We start from the raw sequence: 18464 nt of genomic DNA on the forward strand, positions 1-18464 counted from the left end.
GACAAATCGACAAAAAATGCGCGTTTCTTCCTCTTTTATTTATTTATTTATATTTGAAATTATTATATCTTCGTGAATTTGTCTCTCAAGTCGCCAGTCAGTCGTCTCGTCCACCATTCGCAAAGTTTCAACGCGCGGACCACAAGTTCTTTGCTTCTTTCTCCTCGTTTAATGGCAGCTTCCTTCCCTTTTCAACGACGAAGAGGACCGTGTCGTGTTGTCCCACCGCCGCTCGCCACGAAGCAAATCCAACTGGAACTGGGAAACCACGCCGCCATTAGAAAATTCTCTCCGCGCAAGCAACACCACTGGCGTTTTGCCGGACGCGTTTTCTTCGTTGTTCATAAACCCCCTGGCCCCTGAAAACGAAACGTGGTTGACCCTTGGATCCATTCCAAAGGCAAGCTGAAGCAGCGCTTTTATCTACAGTCGCGGGACTGTATACCTGTTGTAGTCTTTGAATTGAGCTCTCCGCTCACGAAACTTCTGGGGCGAGGTTCCTGGAGACGACTCTGGCAGCGGTTCTACGTGAAACAGTGGAGTGTCGGCAGCCTACGTTCTTCCTGGAATTCCGGAACATAAAATCAGACTTGATGGTGGGAGAATGAACGAACATACCCCACTTTTCTCGCGTCTCGCGTCCAATCCAATCTATCTCCACCAACGAAGCTGCGCCGCGAGAATAGTATACGCGTTGAATACCGAAAAGAAGTATCGATCGTGACGAAGATACCGTCGAGCGGGTGGGACTTTGTGGCTCGTTGACAATGGCGGTGCTAACGCATTTGCATGCGCAACTTAGCTGGAGCGGACTTGAGGATATGCACGAAGCGGCAGAAAGTAAAACAACAGCGGATTAAACAAATCAGAGTGTGCCTACCAGAAGCGGATGTAGCCAAGACCAGGAAAAAAGGGGAAAATAATCAAAGCACGCCGACTCTGAAAGCTGTTGCGGGAAGAAGAAGAACAACAAAATGTTAGACAAACTCAAACTTTACATACAAAAGAACAAACGAGCCTTTAGAGATGAAGAACAGCTCTGTTCCTTCGTGCGTTGTTTCGGGGCCAAAGAAAAGTTTTTTTTTTCTCTGCGCAGCAAGTTGTCTGCATATAGAAAAGAAATCAAGAACAACAGAAAAAGTCTCGACCAATTAAAGTACGAACCTTTTAAGCACGAAGAGGATGCGGAAAAAACTCCAGTTGCAAGACTTTCAAGTCCCTGTAAATAAAAATGGAAGCTTTCAGGAGACAATGAAAAAAACAAGAAGTTTTCACCTGGAGAGCTTGGCCTTGCCGTGATGTAATGTAAATGTAATCCCGTGCAACTCAAACGCATTCCGGAGGAAAATAAAAAAACATCTCTTCGTTGGCCGTGCCGTGCAACTCCAACGCCTTTCCGGAGGAAAAACAAAAACGTCTGGCTTGACGAGTCTCAGCAACTAGTTCGAAGCTACGAAGAGACTTGCCATCAAATCGTAGGCTGCTGTTGGTGCTCCTGAAGATGTTCTCTCCAGCCTCGTCAATTTCTCAAACGCCACCTTTCCCACCGCAACGTTCCCCCACTTTCGGCAGGCATCCAGTAGCATCGTCCATGCCACAGAGTTCCCCTCCCAGGAGCGAGGCATCGCTTCCACCATAGCTTCCACTCCACCAGCACGTCCCAACAAGTCTGCCATGCAACTGTAATGTTGAATCCCTGGCTCAATACCACCCCTTGCTACAGCCGCCTCCAAACACTGCTTCCCTTCGTCAACCAGGCCCGAGCGACTACACGCGGCTAGAACGCAGAGGAGAGCCACCGCATTTGGCCGACAAGAATCGTCCTGCATGGCCTGGAGAAACTCAAACACGAGGCGAGCGTCGCCATGGAGGCTGTAGCCAGCGAGCAGTGATGTCCAAGTCACCGAATCTCTCGTTGGAACCGCATCAAAGACGAGCTGAGCATCGACTGTGCTGCCGCATTTGCCATAAACGTCGACCAGGCAGTTTCCCAGAAGCAAATCTCTCTCAAGCATTCCGGATCTTAAGATCCCAGCGTGGAGTCTCTTCACCGCTTCCAGGCAGCCACAGCCTGCTTTGAGCGCAGCAACGTAAGTTCGGCAGTTTGGAGTAAGTCCATGGTCGACCATCTGATAGAAAAGCTCCAGAGCTACGCCTGCTTCGCCATTCTCTACGAGTCCCATCTCAAGTGAAGTCCAAGGCACCACTAGATCGATGGCAGAGTTTCTGCCCCCGCCGCGGCCGCAAACTATTTCATTGAAAACTCGCCGAGAGTCTTCCATGCTTCCACACTTGGCATACATGTCCACCATCGTGCCTGCCAGCAGAGCTTCCGAAGAGCAGCCGGACAAGCACGCTTGCGAGTGGAAGGCCATGCCTTTCTCTAAAGCCTTCACCTTGACAAGCTTACCGTTGTCTTGGAGCGGACCATCTTCTCTCTCGGCCAAGCCAATGCAAGCCTTGCAAACAGCCACGAAACTGAGATGGTTGAAACTTCCAAAACCTTGGCCGTCTTCAATCCATCGGGTGATCGCCTCTAGAGCCTGCTCGAGCTCTCCATTCTCTACGTGCCCGAGAACCAAGGAGTTCCAGGACACCACGTCGCGCTCCTTCATGCTGTCGAAAACTCTGGCTGCATCCACCATGCTCCCACACTTGGCATAAAAGTTGACGAGCGAGTTTGCTACGAAAGTGTTGCTCAGCTCATCACCCAGCACTCTAGAGTGAATCGCCATTCCTTTCTCCAAAGAATCCGCCTTCACGAATTTTTCCCCGACCTGGACACCTCGTTCTTTCGCTGCCAGGCTCGAGCAGGCCTTGAGAAGAGCTACCAGAGTCCATGAATTCGGCGAGAAGCCATCGCGGATCATCTTGGAGAAGAGATCCAAGGCAAGAAACCCCTCCCCATTCTCAGCATAGCAAAGAATCATGGCTGTCCAGACCACTACATCCCTGTCCCTGTCCTGGATTCGATCGAAAACCCGTCGAGCCTCCATCGCGCTGCCGCATTTTCCATACATGTTGATCAAGCTACTCGCCACACGAGGATTGGAATCGTACCCTGTGTGGATCGCATCGGCGTGGATCCTCCTCCCTCTCTCCAAATCCCTGGCGCCGGTGCAAGATTTCAATGCCGCCACACTTGCCTTGATCGAGAATAGCTGCCGAGCGATGGCGCCATCGCCAAATCTCCTCGCCTCCATCGCTCATGTCTAGAACCCTAGAAATATTTTCTCTGATATATTTCAAACAGGATAGAAGCGCGCGGCACTGCCAGGAGCTCGAGAGGGATCGCGCGAGGGATCGTGAGGCCACTCTCCTCGCTCATATCCAGCCGCGATAGCCCTGGCGGTAAGCTCCAGTGGAATCCGTGCAGCAAGTTCGCGAGGACGAGCATCACCATCGTGAATCCCAGCTGAATCCCGGGGCATCCACGCCGGCCGGATCCAAACGGGAGCACCTCAAAGTCGCGGCCGCGGACATCGATCGCGCCGCTGCCCAGGAATCTCTCGGGTTTGAAAGCCAGGGGATCGCTCCACGACGCCTCGCTCCTGGCGATCCCATAGATGTTGATGAAGACGCGAGTTTTTGGAGGAATGGTGTAGCGCTCGAGTTGGCACTCGTGCGTTGTCTCGTAGATGAGGATGGTGGATGCAAGCGCAGTGTTTCCTTCACCACCGCGGTTAGAAACTCGAGCTCCTCCAGTCGATCTTCCTCCACGAGCGAATTTCTGCCGAAAGTTTGGAGGAGCTCCTCTTGTGCTCGCTCCAGCGATCGAGGATTGTTGATGAGCTCCGCCATCGCCCACTCCACCGTCAAAGCGCTGGTGTCAGTGCCGCCTCCTATCACATCCTGGAAGTGGACGATCGATCGAAACAACAACAAAGAGATCAAGAGATTCTTACACTGATGAGTCCCTTGCGATCGCGATCCGTGCGGCAAATCTCGTCGTTTCGAAGGGTGGCAGTGATGAAATCGTCACTGCCACTGCTATTGCCGCGGTGTTCGTCGATCTCTTTCTGGATGATATCGTCTATCTCGCCGTGAACTCTTTTCATGCGCGCCACCTTTGCGAGATCCAACCACCAGAGCCAAGGTACGTAGTCGCCGACGTGAACTTCCCCGCCAGCAACGAAGGATTCTTTCATCGCTCGCTTGTAAACCCCGGCCGAGGATCGGGAGCTCTCCGACGATCCCATGACACACACTCGCATGATATCGAAAGTGAGATCCGCGAGCAAGCTCGTCAAGTTCACGCAAATCCCCGCCTTGGACATCTCCTTTGCTCTCGCCATCGCTGCCGCAACCTCGGCCGCTCGCACCGGCCGCGATTCCTCGATTCGTCTCGAGGTCAGGAGCTCCAGCGAGCAAAGCTTGCGCAAGTTTCTCCACTGCTGGCCGTAGGGAGCCCATAGAATCCCCGCCGCGTTGTCTCCCAGGATCCTGGAGGCCGCCAAGCTGGGCCGCGATGAGAAGACGATGTCGTTCACCTTGAGAGCCTCTCGAGCAAACTCGGGCGACGAGATAAGCAGGCATGGATATGATCCAAGCTTGAGCATTAGACACGGGCCATAGCGCTCGGCCAGTTCGATGAAGGAGACGTGTGGCAATTTGCCAAGTAAGTGAAGGTGGCCGATTATCGGGAGAGCAAATCCTGGCGAGGGGGGCAAATTACCTCGGTAGATCCTTGTTCTTGGCGCGAAGAACAGACTCCAGGCAATCCATGATAGAAAAATTGCTGCCGTGCCGATTTGAAACAAGCCCTCCATAGCCAAGTAAAAAACGGAGTTCTTGGAAATGGTCGTCCAGAAGTTTATTGTCACGAGACAAGGTGGCACTGTTGAAAGATTTGGAGTTTAGTTTCGAGTCGGGCATCTCTAATTTGAAACTCTGTAGCGATTTTGTTACACCCCCGGACCCTTGCATGATCTTCTATAAGATCACTGTCACAAAGGCTGCATTAGTCAAGATCTCCAGCGATTGATTGATCGATCAATCGCTCTCCATCCACTCCCATGTGATCGCAAATCACTAATTAAGTAGGGGGATATCGATCCAGGAAGACGTGCTCGATCGTCTCGAGCCCGACTTGATTGATGTTTCATTTCCCTCTCGATCCCAACACTTGGCTCGAGTTGACTGTCCAAATTCACTGGTCGGATAGATGCGATCAAATCAATCACGCGAGGGAGAGCTTTACAACATGGGGCGGATTAAAAGTATTCCAGGGCAGAGAGATCCCTTCAACAAGACCACGTTAACGAACTTAAAACCCTTTCTGTCACTTCCAAGGCCAGCAAACCCTCACATGCCAGCCATCCAAAAGCTTGCATTTCTTCCAGCAAACACTTGCCAGGCAAAAGGAAAGAGAAGATGCCGCCCTAACACGTGTCATAGTGGCGTGGCGGCAGGAATGACACGTCGCGTCCACGTCCGCACGTTTTTCTCACATTCGTTTTCGAATCAATGTGAGTGAGTGGCACCACCAAATTTGCGAGCTCCCTTTCGTTGTTCCACCAACTTTTCTTGCGGGGAGATGCTAGGTCTGGGCAATTCTTCCACAGCTTTTGGGGGAATTGAATGGCGCGATATGGAAACATTGTCGCTCATGGGCGCGATTTAATCGCGAGCACGCCAAGCCAAACCAATTTGGTTGGAGCAACCAGCACAAGAGATTGAATGCGTTATACTTTAATGGTGGCCAAGGATCTTGGACAGCATATTCCATACACACCCCTCCAATCATTGGACGAGAAGCTTATACCAAGTCTTATCATTCGTAGATTTTGTCGTCCTTGCAAGTGATCTACGATCAGCGTTAACAAGAGCTCGCGATCAATCACAATCTCCGCCCACTCTTTCGGCTTTCGTAAACAAATCCCCCGAGGAGGCTTCGATACATTGCAAAATCAACAAGGTTTAGCTTGGCGGCCAAGATTTGCATCCAAATCTTTCGGCTTTCTAGAAGAAGCTCGGCTGGCTGTTTGATTATTCACGGCTGGCCCTGGGACGAAAAGATTGGCTGGCGTTTCCTCATCACACTCCATATACATGGTATGTAGTTGCGGGTGTAGAAATACTATATTGTTTCTATAACTATGACATTGTGTGGGTGTGTCTATGTGTTGTTGTTGTTGTAAGTCCAGACTTTCATTTGGCATGTGATGTCCACTTCTCGCACTGCCAAGGGCTTTACTAGTGATTGATTGATTGATAGATTTCTTCGACCTCCCTCCTTTTTTTAATTTCCCTGCTTTCGCGGCGGCGGGCGGGCGCGCCGGTTATACGCCATGTCTTGCCAGCCTTTCCAAGACCTAAAACCCAGTCTTTGAAAACATGGAAAATATGAACAAGACGATGGAAAAGCGAAAACGCCTCGCAAGAAGTCCATGAAAACAAAAGCCCTGACCTCCACCACATTGATCTCGTGGTAGCGGGAAATTTTTCTTTTGCCCTTTCACGACGCATATTCTCTGGAATCGACGGGAGATTGCATGCGAATGACGTGGCTCGTGGATACCTAACACATAGCTGGATCTTTCGCACACGCAATTGTTTTGGAGGGAGGGGATATTCCCATCGCCCATAATCCCGTACCATTGATTGATCAAGCAAAGCCTAGTGCCCGTAGAGGCAGCTCACGCAGCGCTGGCAAACATGGCCAGCTGCCCTCTTGGTGGCCGTCGGATGGTGGAATCGGAGGGCGGAGCACGTGGTGGCGCTTTCACACGGCTGCGCATATCTAGCGGTTAGTGCAACGGCCACGTGGTGCGGGTCGCGGATCCGACGGCCCATGTCTCGCCACCACGGCGCGGCATTACGGATCCGGGGCCTCGCGGCGGATCGGACGGCTGGCGTTGCCGAGGGCTCTTTGGGGCGGCTTTTAGCGATGGCCTATTTGTGCGTGTGTAGGTAGCTTAGAGTTCTTGCATTGGCGCACTGGCGCATTCTAGTAGCGGTAGATATAGCGGCATTGGAGGCTTCGATCGATCGATCGATTCACGGAGGCGCCGGTGCCGCGCTGCTCGAAATTCTTTGATCCGCGGCGTGTGGATCTGCATTGGCGCTAGGAATCGCCTAGGTCGCGCTCGCTGTGCTAGATCGACCCGGCTAATCGATATTTCGGGCGCTCAAGCTCGCTTGACGGCCACTCCAGCTCCAGCGGGGGATGACTGTGAGGCATTGCTTCACTACCCTAGCAGCGCTGGAGGACGAGGAGGCGTCCTTCGTGAATGCAGGCGGCGGCACATCCCCTGCATTCTCTCGCTCGTTTATGGTACCAGATGTGCGTAGATCTGACACATTTCCAGTGAAGCCGGGCTTGATCGCGCTCCCCTGATTCGCAGCATTGCGATTTTCTTTCCAGCATTGGTTTGGGAAGCAACGCAGAGGATCGTCTGAAATTTCGAGGTAAATTTCTATCAACCATCCACTGAATCGTGGATATGGCGCAGTGCTATGCGGAAAGCAAGCCCATCGGCACTTTCGACATGCATGGCGGGAGGCTGTATTGCTCTGGCTATGGTGGCGACCATCTCAAGCCATTTAGAAGCTACTCCAAGTACGCGGCGGCATCGGCGGCTAACAGCGCGGAGATGATCGTGCCAATGTTTTTCAAGCAGCAGAAGCACAATCAAACCAGCCGAGCATCGCTTGAGACCGTTTCCACGAGCACCACTCTGGAGGCGGCGAATCCTCCAGAGGCCGATCGCATCGCAGATGCCACTGTCAAGCTGGGATTGCCGAGCGACGAGATTCCAAAGCCACCTGTGATGAGGAAACTGTCTGGGGAGCTTACAGCGCCCACCAAGAAGGCCGATTCCAAGACCGAGATCGGGAGTTCCAGATCCGATGTAGACGGTGCGGTCGCAGCTCCCAAGCCATCCAGTAGACACAGCTCGGGAGAAATCACTTCGGAAGTGGGAGAGGCTCCATCGACAAGCCAACCTTCGAAGCTAATTGGCGGTGTGGTGGCCAATGGCAGTGGAGGAACTATTGGTGGTACGAGGACGAGGATTTCTAAAGCCGCAGCATCGTCTCACCAAAGCTGGCCTAGCAGCCCAGCTAACTTTCGACCGGCTCCAAGGACTCGCAATCTCAGCGAAGGAAGCTTTAGTATGATCTTCCCGGAGGAGGGACACAGCAGATTATATTTCACCAGTCCAACGAAAGCGAGATCGAAGGAACCAACCAAAGTGTCTGACGTTCAAGACAGCAAGGCCGGCTTCGCGACGAACTCTGCGTTTCCTGACAGGAAGCCGGATGGAGTTGTGAGAGTAACTCCAAAACGAGGAGAGTTGACGGAAGGTGGCGGCAAGGCAAGGAGTTATACCGGGAGTCCTCCTCGAACGCTGAACAAGGAGGTTCCATCCATTCGACATTCCAGAAACGTGAGTGATGGAAACTGGGGAGTGTTCAACAATGGCGCGAGGGGAGGCAACCTTTTCCGGTCAAACCTTTCAGCCTCTAAGCCTCAGGTTCCTGCTGCTGAGAAAGCTACGCCTCCATCGATCAAGCCAACCGGAGCAGCAGCAAAAGTTCAAAGTGAAGGGATGAATTGCGGGTTTGTTTCTGGCGGTAGCTTTGCCAGAGGCGGTGTCCCTGCCGGTGAGAAGACCTCCGTTGCGCAGGAGTCGACGATACCATCTTACGGCAGCGTAAGTAAAGGTGGTGCACTCGCTAGTAGCAACGATCCTCAAAAACCGAACGGTAAAAAGGTCACGGCTGAGTCTTATGGAACTGGAAATGTGTTCCTCATGGGCGAAAGTATGTTGCTGAAGAAGGCTCTCACCAGCAAGGACGCAGAAGAAGTTAAGAACATCGGAAACGACCAGTATAAGAAAGGCCACTTCCTGGAGGCCTTGTCTCTGTACGATCGAGCGATATCTTTGTCACCTGGTCAAGCGCCTTACCACAGCAACAGAGCAGCCGTTTTGGCAGCACTGGGACGCTTGGTTGAGGCTGTACAGGAATGCCAACAAGCCATCGTCCTTGATCCAAGTTATTCTCGTGCACACTTGCGGCTAGGAACACTGTTTCTCAGGTACAGTCCCAGTTTTCCAACTCCTTGCTGCATCATCTTATGGTTGGTGTCTTGTTCCAGACTAGGATGGACAGACGAGGCGAAAAGGCATTTGCAAGGAAATGAAGGCGGAGACTTGCAGCGATTGGAAAGTATTGCTCTTCATCTAGCCAAGTGTCACGACGCGAGAAGGCTGAGAGATTGGCAAATGGTTATAAGAGAGAGTGATGCGGCTGTCGTTGCGGGTGCGGATTCCTCGGTCCAGGTACGTAGTTCCCGGTGTAAGTATGTTCTCAAGTTTTTTCTTCAAAATGCAGGCATACGCTCTCAAGGCAGAAGCTCTGCTAAACCTTTGTAAGGTGAACGAAGCTGATAGGGCCATTTTGTGCGCCCAGCGGAATTTGAAACAAAAGCATGTAGTGGACGAACGCGTGTACTTCATCGCTCAAGCGAAGATAGACCTGGCTCAAGGACGGTAATGTTTTAAATGCTTATGTCCAATACCTGATTCAAGTTACAGGTTTGAAGAAGCGCTTCAAGCAGCAGAGAAAGCTAGCGCAAACGAACCGTTCAATGCGGAAGTTTCTGGATTCGACAAGACAGTCCGTAGGTTAGTGAAGGCAAGAGCAACCGGCAATGACCTTTTCAAGGCTGGCAAATTCCTCGAGGCTTCAACCGCTTACGGCGAGGGATTGGAGCTCGATCCAGAAAATGCCATCCTATACTGCAACAGAGCAGCATGCAGGTCGAAGCTCCGGCTTTGGGAGAAGGCTATTGAGGACTGTAACGCTGCCCTCAACGTACAGCCCAGTTACACAAAGGCTCTTCTCCGACGTGCACAGTGTTACACCCAGGTACTTCAATCTCTATTACTTGCTGATTGATAGGCCTGTCGTTTAATATGATGCAGCTTGAGCGATGGGACAGTGCACTCGAAGACTACATGGTTCTGAAAAGTAAGCTTCCTGGGGACGTGGAAGTTGCCAGGGCACTGTTCGAAGTGCAAATCGCTCAGAAGAAAGCAAGAGGAGAAGAAGTTTACAAAGTCAGTTTTGGAGGAGGTGGAGTCGAGGAGGTCTATAGCCCCGACCAATTCAAGGAAGCCATCACATCTCCAGGTATTACACAGCCAAGTGCTGCATGGCGGTGAGAAACCCACTCTAAGCTTGTGCTGTGCTTTCAGGTCTAGCTGTCGTTCATTTCATAACCAGATGGAGCGAGCGGTGCAAGCAGATTACGCCGTTTATCAATTTATTGTCAAAAAGATATCCTTCTGTCAACTTTGTCAAGGTAGCCGCTCCTTTTTTTTATGCTTTGCTTTTCTCAGCATCTAATTCGCTGCAGGTTGATATCGAGGACCACCCATTTCTGGCCAAGACTGAGGGTGTAGGTACCGTCCCAACTTTCAAGCTGTACAAGAACGGGCTTAAAGTAACCGAGATGCTGGGTCCTAGCCAACAAAAGCTCGAAGATGCGGTGCAGCACTATATTTTATAGCCCGAGGTGCATGACTTAGTGGAGGGAATAAGGAGGAAGCACCAGTAGCAGGCGAGAAACAATTTTTTTGCAGGCAAATGAAATAACTTCTTGGCTCGAGAAGTTTGCCTGGTGACTTAGAGAGCTACATTACAAGCGCAGGCAGCCCAAGTGTAAAAAGAAAGGGTGTTAGAGACGGAGAGCATGGTGGGCTGGCTGCTGCGACCTGAAAGCTTTGCTTTATCTGTAGTAAGTGCTCCAACTCTTTTGTATACGGAAGCTGGTTTTTTCGTTTCTTTACCTGTCTCTTTGCTTTCCCGGTAGAAGGCATTTGAGAAAGCAAGCCTGGATGCTTGCTTGGTATTGGAAGCACAGGTTCGAGGCAGTTGCTTTTGCAGACGTTACTGATTATTTGATGAGTTGCTGATGATCCAGGAAGAACTTTTGGGGAATTGTTTTGTGGATAACTTGAGTATCTTCCAAGCGTTTTCAGGTCTGGGCTCTATACTTAATAATTTCGGAAAGGCAAGCTCCATTTACTCACTTACATTCCTTCGTTGCAGGATAAAGACTCGCTCCTCTGTGACTTGCAGCAGTCATTGGTTTTAATGAAATACAAGACATGTTAGTTTTCAATCAGGGCCGAGTTGGAGAGGTACCTCTCAACTCACAATCTCTTTCACTTTGGAGGCGATTAAATGTTCGCAGTCGTCACTCAACAAGTCCGTGCTCTCTGGTGCTGCATCTTTTTTCTTGCTAAATCACCACTCACTCGTGTGTTCTTGTTACTTTTCGCAATTTTTATATTTCACAAGGAGCCTCGTCTTCCTGAATCCTGGCTGGCTGCCACTATACGCCAAGCCCATGCCTGTACTGAGCAGCGATGCCACTGGAGGCATCATGGCTTTGTGTTTGGAACGGCATTCTCTCTTCTTGCCTCAATCAATCAACCAACGTGCTCGCTGCAGCAGAGAGAGGTATTCTTTGCTGCTTTGGCTTTCCTTCTCTGGTTTTGTTTTAATGTGTTTTCTTTTCTCTTTTGCTTCCAGCACATCCTTGCGGCAGTCTTTCTTTATTCCTGTGGACATGATGGTGATGATGAGTTGAAGAGGGGCTCTCCTGCTCCTTGTGCAGCTGCGCACTGAAAGGCTCTGGCGATGCTCCCTGGCGTCTTATCTACTCATCTGTCGTTCTATCTATCTACCATACAAGGCAGGCAGACTTTGGCGTGGCACTGACTGGCTTTACTTGCTTCTGCCAAGTTTTCTTTGCATTTACATCTACGGTGTTTCACGAGTCCTTCGCATTCACGGCCACTTCTTTCTCTAAACGCTTTACTGATCCGACTGTGACTGTTGTTAGGTGGGCAGCCAAAGACAGCGAACAAGCCCAGGCGAGACGGGAATTCATTCGACTGTGAGTATGAGTTGTTCTCTTCTTCTTTTATTTCTAATCTTTATCTTGCGTCTGAACAAAGGCATGGGAACTGTTGTATTTTGTGATTGGACTTTCTGATACGCGCATTCATGCAGCCAGCCAGCCAGCCAGCCAGAGCCTGAACCAATCTCTTTGAAACAAAGCATTCGCCGGACGTCCCCCTTTTTTCTACAGTAAACAAGTATATTGTATCAGCAGCCAAGTAAAGTCGAGTTCGTGCGGAACCTGGCCCAGGTAAGAGCTAAGCAGCCGTTGTTAAAATGAAAGTACTCACCGGAGGATCTTTCACGTCACAGTCAACCGGGAGGAATCATTTTCTTGCTTCGGCTGTACTCTCTGCGACGGAGGAGCAGCACAAGCGTTGGCAAGCAACACGTAAGTAATTGCAACACTGGAGTCAATCTCCATGACACGCATTGCCGCGGTGCTTCCAACGTGCTGATCGTTTGCATTGCAGGTGCTGAGCAGTGACGCCCACTCCACCACGTCTGGCACGTAAGGCATGGCCGCGACAAGCTCCTCTGCCTCCTTCACGTAGCCGGCACGTCCAAACAGCCGGACCATGCAACAGTAGTGCTGCTTCGTTGGTCGAATTCCAAAGTCCATCACCATGGAGATAAAACACGACTTGCCAGTCTCCAGCTCCCCGTCATGACAACACGAGATGAGAAGGAGCACAAAGCAGACGTCACTGGCCGCGTCCAGAGCGCTCATGCCCATGAAGAGGTCCTGCGCGTCTTTGGCATGCCCAGCGTGGGAGTACCCAGCCAGCATGGTGCTCCAGGAAATCGAATCCTTGCTGGGCATGGCGTCAAACGTTCGTCTTGCAAGAAGGACACGACCGCTTTGGAAATAGGCAGACATGATGGTGTTCCAAGAGACTACGTCTCGCTCTGGCATTTCATTGAAGGTACGCATCGCTTCTGTGACATGACCAGCTTGGGCATAGGCTGACAGGATTGTGTTCCAGGTGATCAGATCTTTGAGCGGGGTTTCGAGAAACAGTGCCCTTGCGGCTTCCAGATGACCGCCACGCGTGTACGACGCCACCATCGCGTTCCACGACGTGGTATCCCTCTCTGGCATCGTATCAAAGATATATCGTGCGAAATCTACATGCCCGGATTGGGCATAGGCAGCCAGCAGTGCAGTCCACGACACAAGATCTTTCTGTGGCATCTTGGCAAAAAAAATTCTGATCGGTTCAACGTCTGGATCCTGAGCAAGGTAAGCAAGAAAAACATTGCATGATATTACGTTGACCACAGCGATCTGGGAAAACAGTTCTTTTGCAGCACCATAGTTCTTGCTGCGACAATACAATGTGAGAAGTATGTTGTACGAGACGAGATCGCGCTCTGGCATCTCACGAAATAGAAGCTCCACCTCTTTTAAGCGCTCCGCCTTGCAGCACGAAGCTAGAAAGGCATTCCAGGACATTAAATCCCGCGCAGGCATTTCCCTGAACAGGTTTCTCGCTTGCTCGATATGCCCGTGGTGGGCATATCCAGTTAGCATAGTGTTCCAGGTGACGAGGTTGTGCTCCGGCATCTTATCGAACGTGAGCTTAGCATCTTCGAGATTCCCGGTTCTGGAATATGCGGCTAGCATCGTGTTCCAGGATACCAAGTCATGCTCGCCCATTAATGAAAAGAACTTCTTTGCATCTACGATGAGTGAGTGGCTTGAGTATGCTCCCAGCATTGCGTTCCAAGCAACTAAGTCCCACTCTGGCATGTTCTCAAATACTTGTACTGATCCTGCTAGATGCCCACATTGGGTATATGCTGTCACCATTGCCGTGCAAGCTATAAGGTTCCACAATGGCATCTCTTGAAACATTTCCCTAGACTGTTTAAAATATCCAGCCTGTACGTAACCTACTAACATTGTAGAATATGAGATCATGTCAGGTTCTGGCATAGTATCAAAGATCAACTTCGCGTGGTGTATTTCACCCATTTGGGCATATCTGTCTAGCATTGCCGTAGAAGAAACTTTCGTCCTATAAGGCATTTCCTGGTCAATGAATTTTTTGGCGTTTTCAATATCCCCATTTCTTGTGTAGGCAATGAGCATGAAATCCCATGAGAATGAGTCTTTTACACAAATGTTATCAAATACTTGTCTAGCATGCTTTAGGCTCCCACATTTTCCATACATTTCAACCAGCTTATTTAGTATATATGTATCTGTGGGGTAGATAAGTTGTTGGATTTGAGCATGAATTCTCCTTCCTCTAGATAAATTTGCAGTGTTGCCAATTACACGAAGGCATTCATTTCTATCCATATTTATACTTGTCCATGCAACAAAATATATGTATTAATGCTCCAAAATCTAATGTCCATTCATTCATTTATATACTATTGAAACAAGACTATATAACCCAATTAACCTAATACAATCTCTCTCTCTCTCTCTCTCTCTCTCTCTTATATATAATTATATAATCAATGTTTGTATCCATACAATTTCCCAGAAGAGTGGGAGTGAACATTTTTCTCTACATCAGTCAGATGAGTATATTCTTAGGATATGTGCAATTGTATATTGGAGACAATAAAATTTTGTTTGGTGCATTAAACCAAAAGTGTAATATTACTTTTAAAATGGATATACTTTTATATATAATACAATTATATTTATATTATAGAGATAAAAATGGCAATATTGATATTATTTGTTATTCTTCTAAGTTTTTATGAATGTCAAGCATATGTATCTAATAGATCTATTCAAGAATGTGTTATTAATTCTACTCATCATAATATGCCTTCACCTCAAGACTACTCTAACTTCTTAAACATTACCTATAGCTATATAATTTTAAGAAATAATATAGAAAATAAAATATATAAATTTTCCTATAATAACATAAATTTTACACTTACATTAAGCTTAAAAATTGTAAGCTTTGAAGAAAAACAACATGATTTTGAGCAAGCTCTAAAATTTATTTTCAGTACCTGTTTTATAAAAAGGAAAAACAAAGTTGGCTATGTCATATTATATGATGGAAGTTTTGCAATTACGGTTCAAATTACAGATTTACATATATCTAAAAACGAAAGTATATCTCTATTAAAAAGAAAATATTATTATAATTCTAATTGTTATTTAGAAGTCAATTCTATAAGTAATCCTTCAACACTTTATACAGATCAATTTTTAATTTCTCCAAATGGTAAAGTTGTTTTTATTCTTGAATCACATTGCAACCTTGTTTTGTACTTTGAAAGAAATAAAATTTGGGAATCAAGTACAACACAATATGGTTATAATTGTATGTTGAAATTTCAAAAAAATGGTAATCTTATTTTAAATCTAATAGAGAAAACAGTATGGGAAATTAATCAATTTTGTAAATTCCTTGGTTGCACTTTATTTTTTACTATTCAAAATGATTGTAATGTAGTTATATACTCTGAAAAACGTCCTAACAATGTTTGGTGGGCATTAGGTAGTGATAAGTTATGTTCTCATTGACATGTCTAAAATAAATTATCATATAACATCTCTTTAAAACAAAAGAGTTACTAAAAATCCAGATTTTGACCAATTAAATTTGCAAGCAAAGGATAAGCTTGAGGAGCTTCACCCCTAGGACAAAGGTCGAACACATTCTTTGCTGCATTAGTTCCAAATGGAACATGGCTGTGACTCTTGCAAGCTCCAAGAAAACACGTCCACTCTAAAATATCCGGCTCAAAGGGCATATTAGTAATTAAATCCTCTGCATCAACCAAATAGCTAGCACGTCCCAAAAGATCAACCATACAACAAAAGTGCCGCTGGTTGGGTTTGACGTTAAAGTCAGCTTGCATCGACAAAAACCAGTGGTGACCTGTGTGGGTTTTTCCAACATGGCTACAAGCGAGAAGAGCAGATAAAAAACATATGTCATTGGGTATAGACATGAGTTTCATGGCATCAAAAAGATCAATGGCCTCTTTAGAGTGACCATTATGGGCATATGCAGACAGCATTGCACTCCACACTAAATCTTGCTCTGGGGCTCTCTCAAATAGCAACTTACAGTATAAAAGGTGCCCGTTTTGGGCATGTGCTGAAAGAAAGGCGCTCCATGCAACAAAGTCCTTCTTTGGCATTTGGTAGAACACACTAGTAGCCTCCTGAATAAAGCCATTTTGTGAGAAACCAGAGAGAAGAGCAGTCCAGGAAAATAGGTCCCTTTGTGGCATTCTATCAAACATGAATTTGGCAAGCTCTAGATTCCGGTTTTGGGCATATCCAGAAAGCATAGTGTTACAAGAAATAAGATCCTCCTCCGGCATCGTCTCAAACATATCCTTTGCTTTTTCCATAAGGCCATAGTGTGTGTATGCAGCCAAAACAATATTCCAAGTATAAAAGCTATGCTGAGGCATGTTATTATACAATGTATTTACGGAATCAAGATCGCGGCTTGCAATAGCAGTTGAAAGCATTGCATTCCAAGAGACAAAGTTACGCTCTGGCATCTTCTCAAACATTCTCTTTGTTTTCTCATAAGAGTCGTTTTGAGAAGAGGCTGTCAGCCGGGCATTGAAGGCAACCAAATCCCATACGGGCATGGCATTAAAAGTCAGCTCAGCCTTTTCAAAATGCCGGTCAATTGAATATGCGGTCAGCACCGAAGTCCAAGAAACTAGATTCCACAGTGGCATTTGATTGAACACAATTTGCAGGCCAGTAATGTGTCGAGCTTGTGCCAAAGCCGAAAGCAAAGCATTCCAAGTAACCAAATTTTTTTCCGGCATCTGATTAAACAGGTGGTATGCGTTTTCAAGATGCCCGTTTTCGGCATATGCCGTAAGCATGGCATTCCATGTGACAAGATTAACTTGCGGCATTTGGTCAAAGAGTATCTCAGCGCTGCTTAAGTGTCCGTGTTGAGCAAGCCCACTTATCATGGCGTTCCATGCTACTATGTCTTTAAAAGGCATACTTTCAAACAGCCGTTTTGCTTCAACAAGATGCCCTTTTTGGGCATGTGCCACGAGTATTGCAGTCCAGGCAATGAGGCTCTGTTCCGGCATTAGATCAAAAAAGAAAACCCTTGCTTGGGTCAGGCAAGAGTTTTTCGTATACGCCAGGAGCATTGCATCCCACGAGAAGGGATCCCTCTTGTCCATCGCATAGAAGACACTCTCGGCATCTTGCACTCCACCACACCTGCCAAACATCTCAATGAGCTTGTTGGAGATAAACACAGTGCCGGCACAGTCAAGACGAGCTCGAATCTGCCGAGCAAAAGAAAGTGTCTTGCAAGAATCGATAAGCCTGAGGCAATCATCCATGCAAAAAGGAGGTCTTGGACTCGAGTGATCATGCAATTTCTTGAGAAGCTTTCTAAAGAAGCAAAGTTTAAGATTGCATCAAGAGTGGAGATGGTTTGTGATGGTAGCTTTCCTTGCATTTCAAGGAATGGAGGATCATTGCGCTAGAGGATAATGCAGCATCATCGAAACCAGACAAGGGGTTTCTCTCCTTATTTTTCTCTTTTTAGAATCTTTTATTTACATTCTTGCTTGTTCTTAAGCTTGATCTTTCCATGATCTTCTTGTGGGTTCTTTTCCAGGAAGTCTAGAAGGCGAACGATGATCCCTTTCTCGCTCTGGTACTCACTTTGCTGCCACTCCTCTGCCCGCTTGGCCATGGAAAGATGTGCACCAACACTGGGGTTTCACACACCTTGCGGGCTCAGCTCCTCGTCGCATTCAATTCCGGCCTGGAGCTCACGTCCACCGCCAGCAGCTGGAACACCACCACCGCCACAGGTTCGCTAGAATTTTCCAGGAGGAGAGTCCTCCAGCAGCAGCAAAACAATTCCTTTCTTGGGGCTGTTTCACTGCACGACGTGAGGCTTTTGCCGGACTCGTGGCAGGCAACTGCGCAGCAAACCAATCTCGACTACTTGCTCATGCTCGATTATATCATTCATTTGTATTTTGCTAACTTATTACAAATGTAACAATTTAAGATATGCAGTATGCCTACTCTTGTTTTAGAGTGACAAACCACAAAATTGACGTGTCAAGTATAGAGGAAATCTATAATTATTGAGCAAAATAATTCTTTTTGGAAGTATTAGTAATTATTGTCAGATTTATAGTATTTAAAGATAGAATTGTACTTAACATTACATTAATTATATTGAGATTACTAACCTAGTTATATATTGTTACTATATTTATTATTCATGGGTTTTAATACCTGGTTCTATCTTTTATTGTTATTTGATCTATTTCAGTGTAAGTATAATAGTTTGAACTTAATCCTTAATTCATGGCTTTCTTTATACAGCAAAAATCATTGAAGGAAAAGATAAATTTAATTGGGCTCCAGATATGAAAGATGCTCTTGCAAATTGTAATGTTTATCAAGAAAATGTTATTTTATGGAGAAAAGGTAACGAATTTGTTTATTTTGATTATGATACCCTAGCAGCAGAAACGTGCTCTAAAATAATAAATAATGTACAATTTGATGGTGTATCATTTATTGGTAATGGTCATTTTAAAAC

At 47.4% G+C, this 18464-nt stretch overlaps 4 protein-coding genes, 1 long non-coding RNA gene and 1 pseudogene across 5 annotated transcripts; 1 reads left to right on the plus strand and 5 right to left on the minus strand.

The window, feature by feature from the left end:
* Window positions 1-29: 29 nt before the first annotated feature.
* LOC112347850 lies at window positions 30-942 on the minus strand. The gene is made up of 3 exons (XR_002992881.1): window positions 881-942; window positions 619-812; window positions 30-563 (listed from the first exon to the last, which is right to left on the minus strand). It is a non-coding gene; the product is annotated as an uncharacterized LOC112347850 (long non-coding RNA).
* Window positions 943-1030: 88 nt separating this feature from the next.
* LOC112347769 (pentatricopeptide repeat-containing protein At2g13600-like) lies at window positions 1031-3203 on the minus strand. The gene is made up of 3 exons (XM_024679136.1): window positions 1276-3203; window positions 1165-1219; window positions 1031-1104 (listed from the first exon to the last, which is right to left on the minus strand). Exon 1 carries the CDS (start codon window positions 3201-3203, stop codon window positions 1440-1442), a length of 1764 nt encoding a protein of 587 aa, XP_024534904.1. The 3' UTR covers window positions 1031-1104; window positions 1165-1219; window positions 1276-1439.
* Window positions 3204-3220: 17 nt separating this feature from the next.
* On the minus strand, window positions 3221-12899 carry LOC112347770 (annotated as a pseudogene).
* On the plus strand, window positions 6864-13333 carry LOC112347796 (TPR repeat-containing thioredoxin TTL1-like). Its single transcript, XM_024679223.1, has 13 exons — window positions 6864-9043; window positions 9104-9287; window positions 9340-9497; window positions 9543-9876; window positions 9933-10140; window positions 10206-10312; window positions 10367-11475; window positions 11548-11914; window positions 11976-12169; window positions 12232-12310; window positions 12393-12845; window positions 12906-13162; window positions 13220-13333. Exons 1-7 carry the CDS (start codon window positions 7446-7448, stop codon window positions 10517-10519), a joined length of 2742 nt encoding a protein of 913 aa, XP_024534991.1. The 5' UTR covers window positions 6864-7445; the 3' UTR covers window positions 10520-11475; window positions 11548-11914; window positions 11976-12169; window positions 12232-12310; window positions 12393-12845; window positions 12906-13162; window positions 13220-13333.
* Window positions 12910-14098, minus strand: LOC112347771 (pentatricopeptide repeat-containing protein At4g02750-like). Its single transcript, XM_024679137.1, has 2 exons — window positions 13193-14098; window positions 12910-13047 (listed from the first exon to the last, which is right to left on the minus strand). Exons 1-2 carry the CDS (start codon window positions 14096-14098, stop codon window positions 12910-12912), a joined length of 1044 nt encoding a protein of 347 aa, XP_024534905.1.
* Window positions 14099-15474: 1376 nt separating this feature from the next.
* LOC112347772 (pentatricopeptide repeat-containing protein At4g02750-like) lies at window positions 15475-17597 on the minus strand. The gene is made up of 2 exons (XM_024679138.1): window positions 17470-17597; window positions 15475-17221 (listed from the first exon to the last, which is right to left on the minus strand). Exons 1-2 carry the CDS (start codon window positions 17595-17597, stop codon window positions 15475-15477), a joined length of 1875 nt encoding a protein of 624 aa, XP_024534906.1.
* Window positions 17598-18464: the final 867 nt, after the last annotated feature.

This window comes from Selaginella moellendorffii, unplaced genomic scaffold, assembly GCF_000143415.4.
Source record: "Selaginella moellendorffii unplaced genomic scaffold, v1.0 SELMOscaffold_24, whole genome shotgun sequence".
Taxonomy (NCBI): Eukaryota; Viridiplantae; Streptophyta; class Lycopodiopsida; order Selaginellales; family Selaginellaceae; genus Selaginella; species Selaginella moellendorffii.

What these genes read in the sequence shown, in the direction of transcription:
- LOC112347769 (XM_024679136.1), bottom strand. Translation starts at nt 3,203, where the DNA reads ATGGAGGCGAGGAGATTTGGCGATGGCGCCATCGCTCGGCAGCTATTC.
- LOC112347796 (XM_024679223.1), top strand. Translation starts at nt 7,446, where the DNA reads ATGGCGCAGTGCTATGCGGAAAGCAAGCCCATCGGCACTTTCGACATG. An exon ending in CTAGGAACACTGTTTCTCAG is followed by an intron (nt 9,044 to 9,103) that starts GTACAGTCCCAG and finishes GTCTTGTTCCAG; the next exon opens with ACTAGGATGGACAGACGAGG. An exon ending in GTGCACAGTGTTACACCCAG is followed by an intron (nt 9,877 to 9,932) that starts GTACTTCAATCT and finishes AATATGATGCAG; the next exon opens with CTTGAGCGATGGGACAGTGC.
- LOC112347771 (XM_024679137.1), bottom strand. Translation starts at nt 14,098, where the DNA reads ATGTATGGAAAATGTGGGAGCCTAAAGCATGCTAGACAAGTATTTGAT. An exon ending in CCCAGATCGCTGTGGTCAAC is followed by an intron (nt 13,048 to 13,192) that starts GTAATATCATGC and finishes CCGGGCATGTAG; the next exon opens with ATTTCGCACGATATATCTTT.
- LOC112347772 (XM_024679138.1), bottom strand. Translation starts at nt 17,597, where the DNA reads ATGGCCAAGCGGGCAGAGGAGTGGCAGCAAAGTGAGTACCAGAGCGAG. An exon ending in AAGATCAAGCTTAAGAACAA is followed by an intron (nt 17,222 to 17,469) that starts GCAAGAATGTAA and finishes TGATTGCCTCAG; the next exon opens with GCTTATCGATTCTTGCAAGA.